At 40.0% G+C, this 25,719-nt stretch overlaps 1 protein-coding gene across 3 annotated transcripts in view; it reads right to left on the reverse strand.

Moving 5' to 3' along the window:
* The window catches only part of CHD7 (chromodomain helicase DNA binding protein 7), a 193,145-nt gene that overhangs the window by 22,005 nt on the left and 145,421 nt on the right, over positions 1-25,719 (reverse strand). For all 3 annotated transcript variants that reach the window (XM_040995066.1, XM_040995072.1, XM_040995056.1), the window contains exons 8-21: positions 24,479-24,593; positions 20,738-20,821; positions 19,262-19,399; positions 19,043-19,164; positions 18,399-18,642; positions 17,042-17,218; positions 13,576-13,719; positions 12,677-12,932; positions 7,109-7,319; positions 6,430-6,625; positions 5,642-5,809; positions 5,274-5,453; positions 2,112-2,222; positions 1,822-2,027 (exon numbers count right to left, since the gene is read on the reverse strand). In XM_040995066.1, the coding sequence (XP_040851000.1) occupies positions 1,822-2,027; positions 2,112-2,222; positions 5,274-5,453; positions 5,642-5,809; positions 6,430-6,625; positions 7,109-7,319; positions 12,677-12,932; positions 13,576-13,719; positions 17,042-17,218; positions 18,399-18,642; positions 19,043-19,164; positions 19,262-19,399; positions 20,738-20,821; positions 24,479-24,593 (2,352 nt within the window). The remainder of the gene's footprint in view (positions 1-1,821; positions 2,028-2,111; positions 2,223-5,273; positions 5,454-5,641; positions 5,810-6,429; positions 6,626-7,108; positions 7,320-12,676; positions 12,933-13,575; positions 13,720-17,041; positions 17,219-18,398; positions 18,643-19,042; positions 19,165-19,261; positions 19,400-20,737; positions 20,822-24,478; positions 24,594-25,719) is intronic.

The raw sequence follows: 25,719 nt of genomic DNA on the forward strand, positions 1-25,719 counted from the left end.
GCCACTGGGAAAATGGCGTCTCCGTGGCTTTCTATGACAACAGAGCTGGGTTGTCTTCTCTCTCGGGCTTGTCTTGCTCTGTTAGCTTTCTTGACATACCCAAGTCCTCTCTGATTCCTGGGAACCTCTTTCAGCTCTCCCAATCTCTGTCACCTCTAGGTCTTGGACACTCCACTTTCTCTCTGGTACTCTTTTCCTGCTGCAACCCCCGATAGTGCTTACCCTGGCTAACTCATGACCGTAAAGTTCAACTTTACAGGTCATCTTTGGTGACCTCCTTCCTTCCCTCCTTCTAGCCCCCCCGGGGGGGGGTCACAGTGCAACTATGGCTCATAGGTGTACTTCTATCAGTGGGGCACTGAGTGCTTCCCTGTCCCAGCTGCGTTTCAGGTCACCACCACTGCTGCTGGCTCAGTAGCTTGGCTTGAACCATGCCTGTGCTGCTCAGAGCAGTTATCCCACATGTCACAGAGTAGCCTGGCACAGTGCCCAGCACATAGTAGGTGCTCAATGCACAGTGATGACTGCAAAGAGAGAGGGCTCAACTGAAAGGCAGTATGTATTCAGCAAACTGCTTTGCTTCAGAGGTTACTGATACAGTCCACTTTCAAAGAAATCAATGAAGCCCTTCATTCTATCATCAAGTTGAAACATGGAAGCAGGTAAAAGAAGCAGCAAAGCAGCTAGGGTGGGGTGAGTCTCTGTCCCACAGAAGCACAGAAAGGAGAGGAGAGCTGATGAGGAGCAGTGCTACAGAGCTGTTGAGAGAGAGAGAGGATGGGCTGCTGCTGAACCTCATTGCTTCCATAGACAAACATTCCAATTCAGCACTGTGTGTCTGCTCGTAACACACTATGCACTTTTAGGGTACCAAGTGCGCAGTGTGTTAAACTGGAATCTTGCAGGAGGGGCAGGTGAGTTCAAGCTGTAGAACAATGACATAAGTACAAAGGGAAGCAGGTGGAGTGCCAAAGTGATGCCTATGCTGGCTGTCCCAGGAAAGCAGATGGGACGCACATCAAGCCTATGGGTAGGCAGATGTGCATGTGGGAGGTGGAGAAAGGTCTGTGCAAAGACAGGTGAGACATGACAGGCACACTGAAGGAAAGGAAGGTTTCCTCCCCACAAAAGCTTGGATTTCCCATGAGAAAGACAAGGACTAGCTGAGAGTTCTGTAAGCCACACCAAGCTGGTATTCATTTTGAAAGCACTGGTCAGCCGGAGGAAGACATTAAAGGCAGGACATCACTAGATTTGCAGATTGCTTTGGAGGCAGTATCTTTTCTTTTTAAACTTTTAACTGTATTTGCCTACAGTCCAAAACCTGCTAGAAAATTTTATTTAATGACCACCTGCCATTCAAAGGGTCAGCATGTGATTTAGCAATGACCTCGAGACGAGACCTGCCTCTCAGGAACCTGTAGTCCCATGGGAGAAACACAATGCTCCCACAAGGTTCAAAAACCCACTCATGGATAAAGAGTTTATCAAATGAAATTAACTGTCTTTGCCAATTTCATACAGCAGGAAAATATTAAGAATTGTTGTAGTTGGAGATTTTGTAACTGAGATTTCTCCTGAGCTATTAATAATCAACAAGTAAAACTGGATCTGGAAAGCACAGAGCAGAGCCCTTAACCTCAGGCGACCTCTCCAAATCTGTGAGGATCCAAGCACTTTAACCCAGCCACCTGCCTGACAGATGCACCTTAGAGGCACTCATCTGACTCCTGAGGGTGGGCCACACAAATTCAAATCAAGCATTTGTTCTACACCAACTGGGAAACCTAACAACTGTTACCAATGACTGGGCTGACTTACCCATAGACAAGCAGATTCTTCTCCACCCTGAAGCACTCACTCCGGGCATAGCCCTGTGACTTGTCCTGGGGGCGTCGTGGCTTAACACAGGGCTTTTCTTCAGAATCGCTTTCCAAGTCTGAAAACTCCATCAGCTCGTCCTCCTTCACTGCACTGTACAGCCTGGTCTGCTTTCTCACTCTTGGAGTGTCGATCACCAGGTTGTTCTAACAACAAAAGCAGATGCATGTGAAATTTCTCAAAGAATGGCCATGGGTTAGATCAGAGTTTGAATGGGACTTCTCACTCACCCTCCCGTTTAAGGCATCAATATCCAGTTCAGCCTTCTTAGCCCACTTTTGCCAGAAATTTGGATCATCCAAGGAAATATCTGTCCTATTTCCGGACGCAACGAAACTAGCCTAAAGGAGAAAAAATATGCATTACTTTGCGAGGCTTCTTTCGGAGGCCGAATTCCAAGCAGCAGCAGCAGTTTATTTTTCTCCACTTGTGTTAGAGCTGCAGAAGACAAGACCAGGATACAACTTAGGCAGCTCACCATCCAGGGGCTGAGACACCAGGAAACAGGGGATCACACGGCAGCAAGGTAATGACAGGTAACAAAGGTATGTATGCATGGAAATGATATTCAGATGAGGGCAGGGGATTGCTGGGAACAAATAAAAACAGACTCTCCCAGAAGATACACCCAGGACTGTGTTTAATAGGCTCACCAAACAGGAAAGCATGTGGCAATGCTTCTAGCACAGCTCATGAAAAGGCATGGAGGAGGAGCTGGCATTTGGCCTAGTGAGTAAGACACCTGTGTTTGACTCCTAGCTCCAACAGTTCTGAATCCAGATTCCTACTGAGTGCCCTTGAAGGCAGAGGAGATGGCTGAAGTAAGTGAGTTTCTGACACCTACACAGGAGACCTGATTGCATTCCAGCCCTTTGCTTTGGCCCCACCCAGCTCCAACCATTGCAGGCATCTGGGGGAGTGAACCATCAGATGGAAGCTCTCTCACTCTCTCACTTGCTCTCTACTTTCTCAAATAAAGACATGAAAACAAAGCCTTTGTTTCTTTCCTTTCCCTCCCTTCCATCCTCTTCTTTCCTTCCTTCTTTCTTCACTTTCGGAAGGCAGGGACACAAGGTAGAATAAGGGGATAGTGGTATTCAGAGAGGATTAGGCAAGGACTAAGCTGGAGGGAGGTGGCAGCAAGGCCAAGCAGAACTTGCATATGCTGTTAAACAGAGTCTGACTCTGAGGGTGCCACTGTGGCATAGCGAGTAAAGCCAATGCCAGCACCCCTGATTGACAGCTTGTGATCTGGCTACTCTATTTCTGATCCAACTCCCTGGTAAGGGGTGCAGGAAACAGCAGAAGAATGTGCCAGTGTTTAGGCCCGTGAATCCACATGGAAGACATGTAGTGGATGAAAGATATCACCATCTATTTCCCTCGACCACTGTGACTCCACCTTTCAAGTAAATAAATATTAAAACAAAACTCCATGCTACAGGAAGTGTGCACTACCTGAAAACAGAAGTCATCTCAGGATGGACAAAATCATGCCCATGTCCTGTCAGGAAGGACATACCAATGTTGAAAGCATGGACGGGAGAAAATAGCACCACAGGCTCCTGTTGTGGCTTCAGGAAGAGATTACAAGGACCAAAAACAGGTCTAGTAAAAACAGAGGAGAGAGACAGGCCATAATGACATTCTTCAAAAAGTGAAATTCATGGACTACAAGGAGCCTGAAAATGGCTGGAAGGAGTGCAGGAGATGGTGAGGGCCACTGAGTGAGAAGAGCCTTCCAGGCTGAAGCAACTGGGACGACTGATGGTCCACATGGAAAAAGAGTTGGATTCCTACCTCACACCACACACAAAAATTAACCCCCCTCGGGGGAATTACAGACCTAAATGGAAGAGCAAAATCTAGGAGAAAACAGGAGCATATTTTCTGATCTCATCTCAAATAATGTACCAAACATGAGCAATGAAAGAAATCGATACAGCAGTTTTAAACAATTAAGATCAGAACATCTACAATCATATTATCTGACATAGAAAGTTTACCAGAAGATTCAAAGAACTGTTAGGATTTGGCCAATAATCACTTGAAAAAGTGTTCAATGTCACCAGGGAAACGCAGAACAAGAATCTGATACCACTTAATATCGGCTAGATAACTAAAACTAAAAAGTTAGATCATAGAAAGTACTGTTGAAGATCTGCAAAGAATGGATTCTCAAATGTTGCTGGTAGGGAGGAAAAATGGCATAGTCACTTTAGAAAATAGTGTGCCAATTAATCAAAGGACTTAAAATGTGACTCACCAATTTCAGTCCTGGTACTTATCCAAGAGATATGAAAACATATGTCCACACAAAAATATGTGCACAAATGATTCAGAATAGCAACACTCACAATAACTAGAAGGTGGAAACAATCCAAATTTCATTATCAACTAGTGAAATGGACAAATAACCCAAATGTTGACTAGCAATTGGTAAATCTCCATTTAGGGATATTGTTCAGCGACCAGAAGGAAATTATTGACATATGCTACCACATGGATGAACCTCAAATACATTATGTTAAACAAATGAGGTCAGGCACAAAAGATCACACACTGTACAACTTCACTTGGAGGAACTGCCTCATGTACATCCATACAGAAACAAAGCAGAATAAAGTGGCTTCCCAGACCATGCTGGGTTCAAGAGGCATGAAGGCTAGAAACCCACGGCAAACTTCTCAGAATTTTCTGGATAATGGAAAAATTTTCAACTTTGTCTTGGGTGATGGCTGCACACATTTGTAATACAAGAGGTGGTGATTCACACACAGTTAACACTGGTGAATTTTATGGTAAGTTGCATTTTCATAAAGCTATTAAAAATGAAAGTACACAGTAGGTCTTGCTGCAGCTGTCTGGAACAAAATGTACACAAAGCCTCAGAAGGGGCTGAAAAGGAGATGGTCAGGTGCTGGACAGGGGCCTGGCCCAGCACAGTAAAGACAGAACTTTGGAGAAGTACAAGCTGAAAGTTTACAAAAGAGCGGTTAGCTGACAGCTCAATTGGATTATTTTCATGTGAATTTTAGTTATGAGACTAAGAATAATAGAGTCATGGCTAGAAGGAATAAAATTTTGAAAGATAAGAGTGAGACTATACACTTCATAAAGGTGGTTTCAGGAGTCAGGATGCAGAAAGACATGGAAGGTGATGATGTGACAGGCTTTCTTTAATGCAGAGGATGGGGTCAAAAGCACAGACAAAGGCAACTTCTGATGTCCCACACCGACAGGGGAACCCAGGATACAAAGAACATCTGTACACCAAGGGTTCCTCAGGGACCTGACAGCTAATTAATTCAAAGTAAACATGCCTATCTCAAGTGAGTGGTTCTACAAGGTACTTTCTGTGGAGAGTCCGGCCCCTTTGAATCCATTCACACCTTAGCAAATGTGGAACCCTTTCCTTCGGACTCAATGGTAATAGTATGGGTCCGCCGCAGGAGAATCTGATCAATATCCTCTTCACAGAACTTGGAGCCTTCATCCTCCTCATCCATGAGCGCACCATAGGCCCCCTTCCGGAGAAGATCCTCTATTTCTTTCTTGGAAAGCTGTTGTACCTGGTTTGTTAGAGAAACATTTAAAATATTTAAGACAATTTAGAAATAATGTGTTCATAGACTAATAAAAAAAATGAATTGACAGCAAAGAAAAATAGGACAATATGTGCTTTAAACCATTGATGCTGTGTATTAGTTAAACAAGGAGGACCCGTATGAAGAGAAGGATTTGGAGAAGGTTGTTTTACCCCATTGGTAGCATTTTCTCTTCCACTCATGGACTGCAGCACAGCTTTATCCAGACCCAGCTTCAAACTAGCCTTGTCGAACATCTCCCTTTCATAGGAATTTCTTGTAATCAGCCTGTAGATTTTCACAGATTTGCTCTGTCCTATTCTATGACATCTAGCCTGAGCCTACAAGAAAAGGAAAATTAAGGGTTGTTACAATGGAGTGAATGTTTGTGTACCTACAAAATCCCTAAGTGGCAACTTGGATCCTGCTGGATGGTGTGTGGGGGCGGGGCCTTAGGGAAGTAATTAGGTCAGGAGGATGGAGATCTCACAAAACCGCTTAGTGCTCTCTGTAGTATGCGTGAGGACACACTGTAAGACAGTTGCCTGTAAATCATGAAGAGGGCCTCACCAAGCACCCAGCCCTTACAGCACTTTGATCTAAGCCTTCCAATCTCTAAAACTGTAAGAAATGAATGTCTACGGCTTAAGTCATCCAACCTGGGTCATCCAACCAACAACTTGGTTATTGGAGCCTGCCTGAGCTAAGAAAGACAAGACTCAGCTGCCAGTTATAAAGGCACACATTCCAATAAATAAAGATGTAGTCAGAAGAGAGTTAATGAAATAGGAAATTTCCTACTACATTATTATCAAATTTGTTTCCAGTTGGTTGATTTGCCTGGAAGCATGGGAATGGTCTAAGCGACACACAACTTATAGTTTAGCTACAGATTGTCTGTCACAGTAGAATGATGGTTTTTCTTTTTTGAGGCATCAGGAAGATTTTCTTCTGTGTTTACCTGTAGGTCATTTTGGGGATTCCAGTCTGAATCAAAGATGATGCAGGTATCAGCAGCAGTGAGATTAATGCCTAAGCCTCCTGCTCTCGTACACAGGAGGAAAACAAACCTATCAGAATCTGGCTTGGAGAATCTGTCGATAGCTGCCTGGCGGAGGTTGCCTCTTACTCGGCCATCAATCCTTTCGTATGGGTACCTAAAAAATATCAGTACTATAACAAAGAAGGCCTGACAAAGAACTCAAACATAATTGTTCATTATTACATTTAAGAACTATAATATGGGTTATGCATTAGCAGAAAGATTTAACAGAAATAATTTCGCACCAGATAAAATTTCTTAGAAGTTTTTCATTCAATTGGTTAAATACTCAAATTTTACTTCCTCTTCAGTAGAATAGTTAATCTCTAAAAGTAGCTGACACTTGTAACAGTAAGATAAACTGAACTATTCTCCCATAGTCAGATGAAAAAACTACCTACGAAGGTACCCACTGTCTCCCTGTAGCCATCACACAGGGTAACTACTATCTACATCAAGAGTTTTGAAACAGAGATGTGTCACATTTTCCCCATTCTATCCCCTTCCTCATAGATGTCAATTCTCGGTGAATTTCTCAGAGCCCTGTGCAGGGTGATTTTTTATTTGCTTTATATTATTCGGATACGGTGGCCCTCACCGTCTCTGAATGAGGTAGTCTTCCAGTATGTCCAAGCAGCGCACCATCTGGGAAAAGATAAGCACCCTGTGGCCACCAGCCTTCAGTTTCGGCAGCAGCTTGTCAATCAGCACTAGCTTGCCAGCAGCCTGGATCATTGCCTGGAGCTGAAAATCTGGAGACTCTGCATTGTGTGTTTCTTTAAACTCTTCCAAAATTTTCTCTTCAGCACCTGCAGAGATTGGACAGCATAATGTGAGTACTGTAAAAGCTTTTTATTACTAAAAACAATGAATTTGCTTTCAAAACCCCCTGCAAACTGTAGGAACCAGAATACCACACTCTTGTTTATGAACAAGAATCCATCCACTTTATCAAAGTTGAGGCTACACACACACACACACACACACACACACACACAAAACCGTGTATTCACAAAGGGATCAAAGTTATAAGCATCACACATTGAGGCATTTGGGGGAAAATCACATTTTCAACAAACAAATGTTTGCTGTCTGTAAAAACTGAATTTCAACAACAGACTGTCAAGTCAGAAGTGGCAGAAACAAGCCAAGGGCCAGATACCTACAGAAAATTTGGAAGCTAAATTGCTAAAAATATGAAGAATTGTTTACAAGTTGAATATAAACACAAATAACAAATCTGTTCTGAAACCAAGAAATAAAGCAATCGAGTCTTAACAATTGCAGTGTAAGGGCATTATTTTGGGTTTATGGACACATTTTAACATAGGCAAAAAGCCTTCGAAACATGGAATTCATTTTCAGGACTAACTTGCACAGATTACTGAGATAGGGAATCGGAACATAAATTATTGGTAACAGTCTCTAAATCTCCTTTCACATTCATTTCCATTCGATAACTTCCTTAGACACAAGTCTTTTATAGATTTGAGAAAAGTCAAAGTTTTAAGACCCTGCGCTTAACCTGCTTTATCTAACAGCCTCACATAGCCTTAGCTACATTAGAAAGAAACTTCAAGAAAATGACGCTTCCTAAGCAATCAAGTCCTGCCACCTCCTCCCCTGACCTCACACACATGCTTCTTCAGGGAGCAGCGGGTTAAGCTTCCTTCAGCCCTTAGGCAGCTTAACCAGAATAATGTAGTTCCGGCCTGGCCTTCTGCAGCCTGTGGGGTTAATTAGGGCATGGCCACAGTGCTCACCGATTTTTGGGAAAACACAAATGAATTCATCCAATGGGATGCTCCTGAGAACAAACCGTACCAAAAACTTTAAAGTACTTTTCCTACCACTGGTCTTACATATGGGAAATGACTAAAATACCAGGTGGGGACACATAAACCTCAGGAGCGTGTGGAAGGCACCTTCAGGCCACTTCAGCCACTTAGCTGGTGCTTCTCCAAGGAGCACTAGATGCAACGGAAGCCCAGTTCTATTTTCATTTAAGGTTGATTGTGAAAGTTACCTCATGACATGTTCATATGCAGAAATACAATCTGTTAATTATTAATGAACACTGAATTGAGAGTGGATTAGTTCCTGAGAGTCTTCACCAAGTGCTATGGCCTTCCAGAAAGCATTTCTTTAAAGGCTCCTGACCCAAGTGCCAGTCACAGAACTAACAGCTCCTCATTCCCTTTTGTACATGAATAAAAAAGCTTATGTTCAGTATTTTTTAAGCAAGAAAAAAACTGCAGTTTTATTAGGAAGAGTTAAAGAACAAAATGAGGGCCTGGTGCAGTGGCCTAGTGGCTAAAGTCTTCACCTTGAAAGCGCCGGGATCCCATATGGGTGCCGGTTCTAATCCCGGCAGCTCCATTTCCCATCCAGCTCCCTGCTTGTGGCCTGGGAAAGCAGTCAAGGATGGCCCAAAGCCTTGGGACCCTGCGCCCACGTGGGAGACCTGGAAGAAGTTCCTGACTCCTGGCTTCGGATCAGCGCAGCACTGGCTGTTGCGCTCACTTGGGGAGTGAATCATTGGACAGAAGATCTTCCTCTCTGTCTCCCCTCCTCTCTGTATATCTGACTTTCCAATAAAAGTAAAATAAATCTTAAAAAAAAAGAACAAAATGCTTTCTAAAAGCATTAGCAAGAAATGTTCTTGAATAAAGGTGGATTTTTTTAAGACATAAAACTTAAAAACTGAGGTTCTCTAAGAACGAGAAGGCCCTCACAAGGACAGGAAATAGATTTATGTCCATAGTTTATAGTAGCTCTTCTTAGGAAGTTTGTCTTTATTCTGTAATACATTGTAAGCTACTTGCAATTCAGAAGTAAGATATTACTTCTACAGTACCTGAAGAACTGTTTTTTAAATTATCAATAAACCCATAACTAACAGAAAATACAGTTTTTTAATGTTTTATGAAGTGACATTTATTCTAGCAAAATTATTTTGACAAATATTAGATGTGTTTGAATCATTTCAGGAAACATTTTTGAAACTACAAATAACTCAAACAGCACGAAAACTTAATTGTTTTGGGGCCAGCAATGTGATGTGTTGATTAGGTAGCCACCTGTGACACTGGTATTTCACGTGGCCATAGGTTCATGTGTAGGATATTACAGTTCTGATTCAGCTCCTGTTAAACACCTGGGAAAAGCAAGGAGCCATCACCATCCATGTGGGAGCGCTAGGAGGAGCTTCAGGCTCCTGGTTTTAGTCTGGTCCACTGTGGTCACCTGGGGAGTGAACCAATAGATGGACAGTCTTTCCTCTCTCCCTCTCTTCCTCTCCAGAACTGCCTTTCAAGTAAATGAAAATAAACCTTTAAAAATTTTGTTTTGCGTATTATTCGTAAATGAGAACATTTTTTCTTCCCTTCCAATAATTTCTCATGATTAAATGAATGATTAAAATGAAAAACATGGGCACATTTTTTCTTATCTGGCAAAAGCTACTGCTGAATTCTTCAATCAGGATTTATTTCAAATTCAATTTATCTTTTAAAAAATTTTTATTTATTTGAAAGGCAAAGAGACTGTAATAGGGCAATAAGTACACTGGAGCAACCTCTGAAACACAGTGTCAACCTAAGTTTTCTGAACAGCATTATGTTTTATGTATGCTTCTATTTTTTTACTGTAAGTACCCCCAAAAAGTTATAGGGATGCCCGCCTAACACATAACTCCCTAACTTGAAGATCTGACCAACCAGAACAGTTGCCACAAATGCCAAGTCTTAGGGAGTCTTAAAAGTCCCGGGGAACAAAAGATCTACACAGGATGACCCTGGACAAGATCTGGCCAACTAATCATACTTTGGGGAAAACCTCTCTACAATGCTTAAGGAATGCTGTTAACATGTGACTAAATGGGATGTGATGGCACTGTGAGTGGCCATTTAACCAACATCACTGCAATTTCTCCTTTTACAAATATCCTACTGGCAACACGTCTTTCCACGTTCTCCTTTGGTATTATTCTCTTTTTATTAAACTAAATGCAAAACGTGTGTGTATGAATGTATGCATGAGCATGTATATGCTTCATCCACACCACACCACCAACCATCTGACTAACCCTAACTCAACATAAACTTGTAAACTTGGGGCCCAGCTCACTGAGCAACAGCCTGCTGTGTCAGCATCCCATATGGTTGCTGGTTCAAGTAGTGGTTGTTCCAGTTCCGCTCCAGCTCCTTGATAATTTGCCTGGGAAAGCATGACAGAATGGCCCAAGTACTTGAGCCTTTGTACCCACGTAGCAGACCTGGAAGAGGCTCCTAGCTTTGGCATGGTCTCAGCTTTTGTAGAAAAGTGGGGAGTGAACCAGCAAACAGAGGAGCTCTTGTTCCCATGTCCTCTTTCCTCCCACTTTGCCTTTCTTTATAACTCTTTCAGACAAATAAACAAAACCCTAAAAAAAAAAAAAACCCTCATGGGGCCTAGTGTGGTGGCCTGGTGGCTGGGGTCCTTGACCTGCAGGTGCCAGAATCCCATATGGGCGCCAGTCCACGTCCTGGCCTCTTCACGTCCCTTCCGACTCCCTGCTTGTGGCCTGGGAAAGGAGTCAAGGATGGCCCAAGACCTCGGGACCATGCATCTGCAAAAGAAACTCCTAGCTTAGGATCAGCTCAACTGCAGCTGTTGCGGCCACTTGGGGAGTGAACCAGTAGATGAAGATCTTTCTCTCTGCCTCCTCTCTGTAAATCTGACAATGAAAACAAACCTTAAAAAGAAAAGCTCCTGAACATTCTGTTGAACACATTACATATGACAATTATATAGTTACCACATATTATTCTCTGCAAGTTTTTTTTTTTTTTTTTTAATTCACTGATGCCTATCATAGTGATGACCTCAGTTTTGGATTCTGAGGACATCTTCCGGGCTTGGAGCTCTCTGTCCTTTAGTGTAAAGAGTACTTCTGAATCCTGGGTGGCATGCACAAAAGGGGGAAAGACTAGAAACTATTTTTGTTTCGAATCTCATGGACTGTGATGGAGGCAGAAACAGGCTTTATTTCATTTGACCTAGAGGGGAACCTATTGCATCGCTGGTCAGTTGTACCTCAAATTAGTCTGCTACCAGCTTTTTTAAACAAGGTTAAGCCCTACCCAGACTACAACAAAGAGCCCCCAAGTTGGTATTCCTGTCGCTCCCTCCCTCCCTGTTCTCACCCTCTTTATATAGTGTTACCTGACTGAGCATCATAAATCAAATTTATCATCACTGCTCAGTTCACATGCCATCCATGGTTCTCTAAAAGTCAACAGCAGAAGGCTAACGTGGCAGCATTTGAGGCCTTCGCAGCAGGGTCCTAGCACACTGAAGGTGCTATGGTGGCATGACAGCTGATGCAAGCCTGATGCCTGGACAAGTTCTGTTTTCCTGCCTCCCTCCTCTTGCCCAAGTTAGGACTTGAGCCTAAATGGCCTTTATTTCAACAATCCTAGTAAAATTCTCTCTGTCCATGAAGGTTTGCCTTAAACACCAGGTTCTTCCAGGGGCTTTGCCAATCTTGGTTCCACTGCTTACAGGAGGCTCCCTGGGAAGAATGCCCCTTTACCTTGCACTTTCCAGAGCATCTTACACACACCAAGAGGCGGAACCCTTGTCCCTTAATAATTTCTGGAAATAGGCAATAAAATTTTTAACACCCATGAATCACATAATACGCATCTGAGTTAAGACAACAAGAGGGTCATGAATTTTTCATCAGTAATAGCGACAAACTTGACCAAGGCTTTAAGATAATCTCATTCTCATGGAATAGGGTTGAAGGACACCAGAATGAGGAACATGAGTACCCTTTCTAGAAAGACTTGAGACAGTTGAGAGCTACCTTCCCACACCAGAGTTCCTCTTTAATCCCACCCACAAAACCTCAGTCAAGAGCTAATTTCTTTCAGGCTGCTAACATGTCTGATGGTTTCTGGCTAGGGAGCACGAATGTTTTCTAAGCTAAGAAGGTAGGAGAAAGCTCGAGTGGTGGTCACTGTTCTTCTGCAACCACAGAAGAAGGAATCCTAAGAACAGGAAGCTGGGGAAATTCACACTGAGTGGATATAAACCAGGAGACCTCCCACCTGGGGGCAGATGGGAAACTTGAAGCTGCAATGATGGTTGAATCAGCAAGTTCACCAAGGAGCAGACTTACCATTGATAAGGTACGGGTGATTGCAGCACTTTCGTAATTCCATCATAGTGTTTAAAAGGTTAGGTACATTAGCTTGTCCACCACCTTTGGAAAGAAATGTAAAATTCTTCTCAAGGATGGCTCGGTAATATTTCTTCTGAATGTTTGTTAGTTCAACTTCAATAATAGTTTCTTCTTTGGGAGCCAAGTTCTTTTCTACATCTTCTTTGAGACGTCTCAACATCATTGGCTTTAGAATAGCCTGAAGTTTTTGCACCTAAAAAAGGACCATGTTTGAGAAAAACAAACAAAACTGACTTCACCCTGAACTAAGCTGAGGGTTTCAGACAATGAGCTACAGAAGACGCACAGGAAGATCAAGATTTCAAGAGAGCTCCATGATTACTTCAAACACATCAGTATCCCTAACATTATCACTAACATCCTAGAACCTTCAGTGTTTAAAAAAGCCAACTTTTTTCGGCCACAATTCTTTTTATTTTTCACAGAAATCCCATATGATAGGGGTGTCCCAAGTTTCTAAAACAAAAACTTGTAGGCTTGAAGAAGCAAGCAACTAGACTGAGTCCAAGGTTTAGGAATAGAGCCTGAAAATTCCAGTAGCAAACTGCTCTACAAATTTAAGGGGCTTCTCAAACCATCCCTAACAGCACACACAGCAAAACTAGCAACAAACTCCAAAGAGTCTGCCAAAGGGTATATCACCTCTCTGAAAATCAATACCTCCTGAGGACAGCAAACAAACAAGACAATCTTCATAATGATGAAACCCACATAAATATCTTATCAAAAAATTGTGATAACAATTTACAATTTAAAATACTTAAATACCAATGTTTTGCCATTACATTGATGAATCATTAATTCTGCAATGACAACACAGTGGAGGTGCTAAGTACCTGCTCTTCTGTTTTTAGATCGCCGAATTCCTGCATAAAGGTGGTTTCCGAAGGGAAGCGACTTGGTTCCAAGAAATGAAGCAAGCTGAAGAGCTCTTCCACAGTGTTCTGCAGTGGGGTTCCTGTCAGCAGCACTTTGTGTTCCTACGGGATGCAAAATGGCAACTGACCAAATCATAACAAAAGGCTGTCAACAAGAAAGCCTCTCTCCAGATGACCATTTTTACTTCTCCTCCTCCTCCATGCTGATTGGCATCCACTTGGTGCAAAGTACAGAAATCAGGCATGAAGATGGACACGGAAGAGCATGGCTCCTGCTTCAGACGGACAGGCAGAGTTCTAGAATTCTGCAGCCTTCTTACATGTGCCATGCCACTGTTTATTTTCTCCCTGGAGCATTAGGTCAGTGTTTTAGTATTACAGCTCTCTGAGTACCTAGTCTAAATGATTTTTTCCCCAATTTTTCCCCTAAATTTCCCAAGCTCAGATACAACCTAACATGCTTCTTTCTGTGCTCTACATCAACAATGCCCTCATCTCTCCCATCTGCTTCCTGCATGACTCACTTTAGAGACAAAAGGAGTTCTACATACACTAGCTTATGAAAAACTATTTTGTTCTGCAAAAGTTTCCAACTGGCAGAGGTCAGCTTTGCTGTAAATACCACAATCACCTTAAAAAACACCAGAGGCTATTCCTAACTTTGTCTGTTTGAACCAAGTTAAGTATTTTATTAATTAATTCTTCCTGTTTTCGAGCTCTTTCTCCAGCTTTCCTTAGATGTCCTTATCCTCCTCCTGTGTATGCAGCACACAGGAGTTGTTTCATGACAGCCAGCCTTTAACAACAGTATGTTATTAATCTTAGGAGTCTTATCATTTTCTACTTGAACAGCACAGCTAGTCAAACTATTTCAGAAAGTGATCACTACCTTCCAGTAGCTTCGAAAGCAATATTGTGACTTGACTTGGAATCTGAGAAGACTCAGTTGCCAAGCAGAATGTATGCTCAGTAAACACTGGACAACAGAGCATTCTATCCTGTCTTATCCATTAACGAAGCCTTCTGAGAAAGAAGTGAAGCCTTTCATTGTGTTTCTATCCTTCTTTACTCCCCTTTGAGGAAAGGTCACTGGGAGATAATGCAGGAACACTGTCACCTTCAGAATGACTAAATTCATAAGAGTAATAAATATACAAATCTAGGTTCTGATCATTTGTAACCTTACTAGTGGGTAAGGTGGGCCACAATTACTGACATACTTTAAGAACATTTTCTAGTGTACCATTGTAGATTCAGAAAAAGAGTTACTGTCATATAGTTCTATTGATATTGCAATGATTTTCTCCCAGATGTTGTATTACATTAAATTCTGAATATACATGCTTTAAAGTTAAAAATACTTTTGTTAACTTCAAAATTTACTTATAAGAAAAGAAAAGGACTTTATGTTGCTTCCTTTCAACTATCAGCTGCTAATGAAATATATGCAATCCTTTTATTGTGTATGAGTCATGGAAAACAACCAAGTTTCAATCTGAAAGTGAGTAAGGATTAAAGAGATCCATAATTAAAAATACAGTATCACAAAATACCACATAGGAGATTAAAGCCACTGAGCTTATCACCTCTTAGCTCGGTCAAGCCAGCACCCATGCTTCTCCCCTGAACAGTCAGTGATTTGTTTCAGCTCTGATGGAATGGTATCCACCTAATTTCCCATCAGCAGACGCTTTCATTTGTATGGACCTCTGGAAATTGTGAGCTGAGATGACAGAATCGAAGATGAGCCACCCATAAGGAATCCCTTCCATGTCAGTGAGGGATAAGTTGATGGCTCCGCTTTCTGAGCACTTCCATCGAGGAGGTCTGTGAGGGAAGTACCTGCTCCTCAATGTGTAAACTCCACAAACACCTCTGAAGTCTGGATAGCAGTGTTGTTGGCCTTCATTTCTAGAGAATGTTCTTGAAAAAAAACATTACCCAGTGCATTTGCATCTAAACTTAGTATAACACAGGAAAGAGCTGTTCCTTGTGACCTGCACTACAGATGGAAACAATTTCTACTCAAGATTTTGACTATGACTTATTCTAGGAAAGAAGAGTAAGTAGTGGTAAGTGTGTAGGCTCTTCTAGTGTGTTTTGAAGCTTTTAAGATCAGGCAATGAACTGCTTAAAGCTGGACAAATAAAATTACATTCTGGGGCCTGGTACAAAGGCTCAATTGGTTAGATCCTTCCCTTGCAAGTAATAGGACCCTATATGGACACCGGTTCATTGCCCTGCTGTTCCAGTTCCTATTCCAGCTCCGTGATTGTGGTCTGCGAAAGCAGTGGAGGATGATCCAAGTTCCTGGGATCCTGAACCCATGTGGAACCTGGAAGAAGTTCCCAGCTTCAGACTGGCTTAACTCCAGTCTTTGCTGCCATTTGGGGAGTGAACTAACAGATGGAAGATCTTTGTCTCTCTCCTTCTCTCTGTGGATCTGCCTTTCCAATAAAAATAAACAAACCTTTAAAAAATTATATCCTAACTCTGATAACACATTTTACTTTGAAAATAACATAATAATCAAGATAACATTCTTGGTTAACAGAAAAATTATAAAATAGTCCTTCCCATCCTAAACTCCAATTAAAAGAGGTCAAATCAACTCATAAGTCAGCATCAAAGCAATTTAAAACAGATTTTTGTACTTTTCTAAAACCCATCAAATCAGTCAATGCATGCTGAATAACAACTCTGCCTTGAAAGCACACACTAACAACAAAAAGCGAAGAATCATGACCATCATGCAACTGGAGTGAAGCACTACAGTGACTGAGGTTTGTAATTTATTGCTCAGAAATCACACACAAAGTAGTCTAGAATGTAAGATCCAGCAACACTGACAACTCCTACAATGCTATTTCATGGCATGTCTCCTGGGGAAAAAAAAAAAAATCTAGATAACCTAATGAAGAAGACCTGATCAAATGGTGTAAAACTGTCAGAGCATGAGGCAGGCAGTATATGCAAAACTCCAGACAGAATCCGCTGTTTGGTAAGTTTGTTTCAAACTCTGAAATGTCTGTGCCAAATAAAGTAATCCCAGGTAAGCGGTACTACTTTACTGAAACTTGAATTCACAAATCCTACTGGTTGCATATGACAAAACTGATGAACTCTGGGTAAAGCTTGATTCAAGAGCTAATGAAATGACAGCATTTGTGAATGAAACTCACTTTAAAGTAACATTGAAAAAAAGTCATGAATATTTTCTGCTTTAATAACAACTTCAATGAAGATACCAGCTAACAATATTAAGAATCAGGAAAGTAACGGCTTTTAAGAGTGATTAAAGTTTAGTAGAATATACCTGCAAATTAGGCAGGCTTTGCAAATACCCTTCACAATTCCCAGTCAAATTAAGAGCAACAGAACTACCGAGTCACTCATGATTCTATGCACCAATGGGATCACTGACCAAGTCCATCATCTTGAGACCTTCCAACAGCTTGCAGTTCCTATTCTTCAGCCTGTGGGCTTCATCAATGACCACACAGCGCCATGGAATATTCCGCAGCTCAGGACAATCAGTCAAAATCATCTCAAATGTGGTGATGATGGCATGAAACTTATAGGACCCCTTTATTACTCGACCCTACAAGAAAGAAAAATTATGAATTATTCAGTATTAATTATTTTGAGGTGGCATGAATAGCAAAAACAAAACATGTATGTATCCCTTGAGACCTCTTCCTTCTAGGTCTGTGAAAATGTGAAAACACATTCTGTTCTCAAGATATTTTAGAGGTTTTAGATTCTTCCAGTGAAAGTTTTAAAAATCATTCTTTTATTAATTAAAAAAATTAGAAAATGGCTAATAAAATTTTGCACACAACTGCCTTACAGATCACACGCAGTAAAATTCTAAGTGTACCCAATCAAGTCACATGCTACAGACTCTAATGTGCCAAACTTTAACAAAATCCATTTTACTTCTTTTTTAAAACTTTGTGTAGCTTTTGAAACTTTTTGTAAAATACTTAAATGAAAAAGCATTCATTTTAGATAGAACTTGAAATGCCCCAAACCCAAATATAAATACTAACAAAGATTTTAATATTTTTGTAAAATTCATTAACTGTAGGTCAAATTTTACATAGAAAAGCACATATATATAAAAGCTATATATATACATTTATATATAAAATAAGACTATCCCATATCCAATTACAGGACTATAATTTACTATCTACAGCTTAACATGTTTTAACACATGTACTGCTTCCGTATCCTATCATGTGTAATACTGGACTATAAATATCACACAACCACTTCGCATAGCTAACTAGGGTAAGAAAAATCTACAGAATTGCTGCTAAGGGGTGAACTATAAATTCTTCCTTTTTGGATGTATTACAGTCAATATTTCATGCATATCAAAGATTTTTCTTTTTAACTTTTTTACTTCTGAGTAACAATATAAGATATTCCTTACATTCACATTTAATATTTCTATTCTTCAACATTTACAAAATGAAATTAATATGCTATTAAAAAGAATTTCAATCATTATACAAGGTAAAAAAAACATTTCTTCTAATAAAATAATCAGAATGAGCAAACCTAAATATCAGTATTAAAAATATATAAAGCTAATACAAATATGAGCGGGGTAAGAAATAGCAAAAAAAAAAAAAAACAATTTAGCAAAATCTAGCCCTCTCTGTCCCCAGCTTTCTCACTCTACCGTAACCCATTCACCATTAAAATCTTTAATTTTCAACGGCTTCAAATACATATGATAAATACAAAGAATACAACTTCTAAGGCTTTACCTGGGGATCTTTGAAGTACATTTCATACAACTGAATGGTCCGACGACTAGCTTGACTCCCATGATACACAACCACATTCAACTCTGTCCAGGTTCGGAATTCCCTTTCCCAGTTGGGGATTGTGGACAATGGGGCAATTACTAAAAAAGGGCCATGGATTCCTTTCAAATATATCTCATAGAGAAATGTAATAGACTGGATGGTTTTTCCCAAACCCATTTCATCTGCTAAAATGCAGTTTCGCCTTTGGAAGGGGAAAAAAAAAATAAGGAAGATATAATGAGTACAAATATCAGACACTGCTGTCTTTTCAGAAAATACGCACTACTATGCCCTCAAACATACAGTAACATAGCTTTACATGTTATCTTAGACTCAACAAAATATATTTTAAAAAAAATCCTGACGAATACAAATTATTTCTATATACTTCCATCAAGCTCTGTAATAATATTTGTTTAATAAATATTAAGCATACTTTTAGTGACTACTTTCATATTAAAATGTTTAGGATATCAAAATACTATTTATGTTCTTTTAATATTCAATATTTGTAACTTAAATATTTAATATTTTTAATGATAGCAGAGGAAAACAGCTACAGATTTTCTTAAAAGTAAAGAAAAAAAAAGTGCTGTACATACATGTTGTACCAATTGAAAAGTAGCCAGTTTACTCCCTCCAACTGGTATTCCCTGAGTTTGTTATTATTTTTATACTCCCTGGAACTCTCCGATTTCTTCCAATTATCAGCAGGAGGTCGCTCCTGTTTCAAAAATAGTAGTAGACCCCATTAGTGGTTTCCCAAGGACCACCACTATGTTCTTTTCGAACTGAACCTTCTGTCACGAGCCAGTTCTTACCACACGCTCTGTTTCCGGCTCCCTGGCCATGAGCTTCTCAAACTCTTCGATCTTGGCTTGGTCTATGTCCTGCCTCAGTTCCCACGTGCTGTCTTCATAGGGAAGCGAGCACCACTTCACCAGATAGTGAGTCACAGGCTGGGCCGGGTTTAAAGAAACCAGAATTGCATTCATTTGAATTCATGTCAATATTAAGGAAAAACACGTGTTCTACTTTGTCAGTTGACACTTCACCAACATCAGGAAGAGTGAAATGGCAGATTTTAAAACTATGATCTCTTTTAACAGTTTGTCTCAAGCCTAACCTGAAAACTGCAGCATTAGAAAAAATTAACTCTTTAGCTAAATATCACTGGTAATGTTCAAAAGCTACACAATGGAAAGGAATAACTAGTAGATAACAAATCTGAATTTAAACCTTGCTTTTGCCTGTACAACTCATTTATCAAGTGTCTGACTCAGACTTATTTAGTCAATCAACTTACTGTTAACATGTATACATAATTGGATAGTTTCTTAAAAATGAGAAACAAATTAGGATAGCTGCCTAATAAAATTTATTATTTCTTAAAATAATATATCTTTATATGAACTCCAAAAGACTGAAAGGCAAAATATTTTGAATAATATAGATTAGTAGGATTCCCCTTTTCTTTATCATAGGAAACATTTCGATTTGTTGACCTTCATTTCAGAACCAAGACGCACTGATCATGATGGTAAAAGTAACTGCTATATATTATAAAATATGTCATGAAACAAACTTTTTAAAAGTACAGCTAAGCAAAACTAGAAAAGCAGAGATGATGTTACTGAAGTGGTTTTGAAACCTCACAGGATGGCATATACACACGCTTTGGAGTAAAATGGAAGTCCTTTCCAGACTCTCTCTAGATGAGCAAATCCAAGCTACAAACAAAATGCCACCAATGTAAGAAGCCAATAATAGCAGAATTCACGCTGGGTAAGCATATCATTTGTAATATATAATGCTCAGAATTCACTAATTTGTCTATTCTTCCTTCCTTATAGGTTCTGCAAACCAATGTGAAAATGGCAAGACTCTGATTTCATAAACAGAAGTAACTTGTTATGCTCTGTGCACATCAAATGAAGTCCACCAACTTCTAAATAACATCAAACTCCATTCTGCCAGAAAACCGCTCTAAATTACATATATGGGAACATCATGCTATGTGATAGATATACACCAAAGTATATTGAATTCTCTGTTGATCAAATTCTAGAATCAAGGCAACAGTCAAAATATACACTTCATATTGAAAACTGTTTTTTAAGTCTCCTACTAAACATAAAAAAAATTAACACTATTAAATCATAGCAAACGAGTTTCAGGTAAATGTAGACCACAATGCAAGGCTGTGGCCAGGACCAGCTCTAGGATTCTCCCCCCGTCCATGAGCACACAGGAGATGCGTGAAGCACCGCTGCGGAAAACACATGATTTCCTGTTACCTCTCCCCGGTCATCTGTGCTACGTGCAAAGTCCATGATCCGGTCAACCTCCACATAATCTGGATTAAAAAGCTCATCCTCAATCTGTATCAAAAGGGAAAAAAGAGAAACAGTCAAAACGTTTCTTTCATTTGAGGAACCACTATTTCACTTTTGCAACATCAATAGTATTTTGAGCCACAGAAATACAAAATTTATATTTGGCAAATTCTAGTAATTGAAATGGAACAATTTAGTGAAACCATTAACCATGACCAAATCAAGACTTCTCAGACTTTGTTAACTGGGTCTTTTAATTACTGTGCGAAACCTTTTACTGTGAGAGAATGTTTAAGGATATTTTAAATGAAGTGTGAAATTACAATTCACTAATGAGCAATTCAAAAGGCTATGGCATGTGACACAGATAGCATTTCTGAAACCAGAGTTTGCAATAAAGAATCAAAAACATGCATAGTAATAATGCTACCGGAGTCTCATAAGCCCTGGAGTTGTCTGATGCTTTAGACCAACACTTAGAGAATGTTACTCAAAAAGTTAAAAACATCGAGACCAATGGAATTCATTTTCTAGAGTGAATACAGGTTATGCTTGACAGTTTTTGCCAATCAATATCAATATCAGCACCTCATTTAGGAAAAGTCTTATCATTAATCTAAGTGTTCGAATGATTTTTGTTTGTACTGAACAGAGTGGGGAAAAGAAATACAAGAATTGATTCCTAAATAATGGAATTATCTAACCCATAAGAATGCAGTTTAAAAGGAAGCTAGAGAGGCCAGTGTAGCAGAACAGGCAAATCGTCCACCTGTGGCAATGGCTCGTGTCCCAGCTGCCCTAATTCCCAGCCAGTTCCATGGTCATGAACTGGAAAAGCAGTGGAGGATGGCCCATATTCTTGGGCAACCTGAACCCGTGTTGGAGATCCTGAAGAAGCTCCTGGCTCCTGGCATTGGGTTGGCTCAGCTCTGGCCATTGCAGCCACTTGGGGAGTGAACCAGAGGACCTCTCTCTGTCTCTCCTCCTCTCTGTAAATTCTAGTTTTTGAATAAAAACAAAAATAAATCTTACAAAGGGAGGGGGCACCGGAAGCTATGAGCTTTAATCACACATGAAAGAAGTCAGGATCCAGTACATTTTCGATGTTATAAAGCAAAAACTACATATTAGGCTTGTTCAAAGATTAACATTAATAATTTAACTGTGAAAACATTCAGCAAAAGGCCTGTTACTAGTCACTTAGACGTTTTTGTCCCTTGAATTGCAGGTTGAAAAGATAAATAGTCACAATCTGCTCAGGAACAAACATTCTCTAGGCCACTATCTCCCTTTCAAATGCACACTTCAGATGCTTCGAACTGTGACTTATGAAACAAAATGCAGAAATACAAAATATGTCTCAACAGCCTCAAGCTTCTACAAAGAGGTAACAGCAAGGTAAAAACAAAACACAACACTGAAATGTAGAGTTCCCTAAAACATTAATATAGTAACACGCTGGCTTTGTTAAAAGCTTCTTGCTCTAGATAAAAAAATAAATATATGTGTGTGTGTGTATGTTATTTACATACAATGTAAACAGTAAAATCTTTCACAAACCTATTTTGATAGCCAAAGTTCTCTTTAAGATAACATATTCTTAAATGTAAGCTTTCATACTCAGTCCTGAGATACAATGCTAAATGTTTCCTATGTTACTACAATGTTAAGTGAGTAATCTATGCCAACATGTAGACAATGAAATGCCTAGTCCAGGGACCAGCACGGCAGCACAGTAGTTAAAGCTGCTGCCTGCGATGCCGGCATCCCATAAGGATGTTCCAGCTGCTCCACTACTGATCTAAGTCCTTGCTAATGGACTGGGAAAAGCAGTGGAACATGGCTCAAGTCTCTGCGTCCCTACACCCATGTGGGAGCCTGGGAGGAAGTTCCTGTCCAAGCACCTGCCACTGTGGTCATCTGGGGGAATGAACCAGCAGGTGAAAGATTCTCCCCCTTCCTCATTTCTTCTTTCTGTTAACTCTTTCAAAATGAATAAATAAATATTTATAAAAGCAGTTTCTGACCTAAATGTTCTTCCTGATGAACTGTAGCAGACTGCTATGGAACATAAAGTGAAAGGAAGAACAGAAAATCCACTGCAACTGGAAATTCCCAAGCAAGGAAGCTGTGTAATTGTGGTCATCTACAGGGGAAAGCAAACCAGCGCAGATGCGGGTGCTTGTGTAAGATGGAGGAAGGTGACTGGGAGTCTCCTTTCACAGCACAAAATTTAAGATCTACAGGTGCCAAGTTACTGGCAATATAATGTATTTCAACAATGATATTGGTCACACATAGATGACAGGCTCAGAAAGATGGGCTGGACACAGCCAGGGGCAGGCTTGTGATCACAGGTAACGTTTCTGAGTTCAAATAAATCTAATAAACAGGATCAGGACTTAAGGACATGGGAAACAACCACTGGACTTTCCCTTTGTGCCTCCCCACATCACAAATGGAGTGTTTATGAAAGGAAGCCAATGACTTCAATTCACCTGATGTCACCAAAATTTAACTTCAGTTTCATTAAGTAACCCACACCAAATACAACCTCACAGTGTTCTCCTTGAAATTATCCTTTCCAAGAAAGAAGCATCTTAATATTGTCCAAGATGTAACAACAGAGCCACGTTTCAGTAACTCCGTGGCACTCAATGCAAACAACTGCATGGCAAAACCTGAATCTCGCAGAACAGAGGGGTGACGTAGACATGTCTGGGAAAAGAGCAACTAGAAGATCTCCTAGCTAAGGTAAATGTGGTATTGCCCACTGAGATGAAGGAAATCAGATCCCAAGACAATACAGACCCGTCACCTTAAATAATATAGATTTTATGACACAGAAGTAACAAAGCCCTCATATGCCCCACCCTTCTCATCTCCAAAAACGGGCAGCAGCACCAGGCAGGTTGTTAGACAGGTGTTAGGCATCAGATTTCATACTTTATTTCCTGCTCTTATGGGGAGGAGGAACTGATAAATCAGCTTGTCTCATCTTTCAATGTTAGAGTTCTTTGTTTTCCCATATTAGGGCTTAAATAAAAACAAACTGGTGATCAACAGTCCAGAGACCCCATCAGGCAGCTTGTGAAAGCATTTTTTGAAATGTAAGAGATAATGTTAGGGTGGGGAAGGGGAGGGAACCCAGCACATATGCAAACAAAGATTTTCTGCTCTCTTGTAGCTATTGCTATCCTTCTGCAACGGACAGCCCTGTACAGAGGGGTCTGGGCAAAGAAATGATACCAGCTTCTGTACAATGACACAGCATTGGGAAAATGAGTTTGGTGACTTCCTTGTGATCAGGCATCGACTTGAAAAACACACATCGGCCAAACAATCAAAAGAAATTGAGCTTCTATGTCCCAAGACTTCACAATGAGCCTGCTGAAACCCAACAGCATTTTGTCTACTTATTTATTTCACTATGTGCTAAGTATGTTTTTATTACAAGAAATGTGAATCACACCACCACTGCTGTTTCCACACAATATCATGAGGAACAGTATCTTCTAGACTAAGCAACAGGAAGAATGAGAAATTTCCTGTTTACAAATTTTTAAAGCAATAACCAGTTACTAATATGCAAGTAACAGCATCAAATGAGGCTAACTAGTTTTTGTTAATACCTTACAGCAATAAAACTCAGAATCTGGAACATATAAAGAACATGCTTTAGAAATTAACCAGGTTTCATACCTCTGAAAGGAATTTGTTCTGGCCCTGCTTTGCCTTAAATCGTTTAATCTTCTGCTGGATTCTCTTATCTTTCTCCAGATCTTCCACAGAAGCCCACTGACAATGAAGGTAAGAGCTGGGGAAAAAAAATACTAGCCTTGAAACATGTAAAAAATAATTAATCCTGCATTAAATATGTATTATTACTTGAAAAATCAACTACATGGATCATTAAGAAAATGACCCACTTAATTACTCATAAAGGCTGCTAAGCAACATTTCAATAGAACTAGTAATGTTTGAAAATAAGACCAAAAAAAAAATCAACACTACTGCTTAAAATTTGTCTTCCTTCCTAAGACTCTAGTTCTTGACCTATTACACATAAAAAAGCAAAATAATGGACCAAAAAAACAAAAAAGCAACAACAAAAACAAAACAAAAGACAGAAAATAGCATGGTAACCTACCCATTCAAATGAATGGATTACACCTCAATATAAAAGAATTGGTACTACAAAGTAGCCTTAATTATGAATATACATTTTGAGTCATTTATTATTGACAAATAAAGAGATTTTTTTTATCAAACCAAAGAATTCTAATTAAAAACAGCCATTTCCTTGGTGATACAGGGTATAGTTAGTGTGCCCTGGATGCACAGAAGGCCTATCATACTGGACCACAGGTAAGTCTAACTCCAACCTAGTCCTTCTGGAGCAGCCTGATGCCCAGCCGAGATCCTCATGGTTCCACATCAGTTCCTCTTTCTCAGCGTGAACTCCAGGAGCCCTGAAATGACGCCCCGGTCCCGGGTAGATTTCCACTATTCCCCTCCCTGTTGGGCTCACTGCAAGGAGCACATGTGCACCTTTCCTCACCCAACTTTGTTCCCCTTTCCCCAGAACCACAGAAGCCTGTGATGTTGTTCTTTGGTACTTCAATATATATTTATATACACATATATATTTTTGGTATCACCATGTTCTAAGTTCTCTCCAATAGCCTCAACTGTCTTATTTCTTTTTGGTGATGACATGAAAAAGAAATAGATGCTTAGATACATATCTCTTTCAGAATCAGGGTAATTAAAGAATAAACTGATTCTTACTCACGGAGTAGCATTAAGATATAAGGAAAATGTAATGAAGAAATGAATTATAAGAACATAGTATGAAATTAATACAAGATAATTTGGTACTCAGTCTTACTGTCAATTGGGGAAACAAAACATGGCTTATCTTTGTGAAGCAAGTTTAACAT

Source organism: Ochotona curzoniae, unplaced genomic scaffold, assembly GCF_017591425.1.
Source record: "Ochotona curzoniae isolate NIBS_2020 unplaced genomic scaffold, NIBS_Ocur_1.0 contig_1071, whole genome shotgun sequence".
Classification (NCBI taxonomy): Eukaryota; Metazoa; Chordata; class Mammalia; order Lagomorpha; family Ochotonidae; genus Ochotona; species Ochotona curzoniae.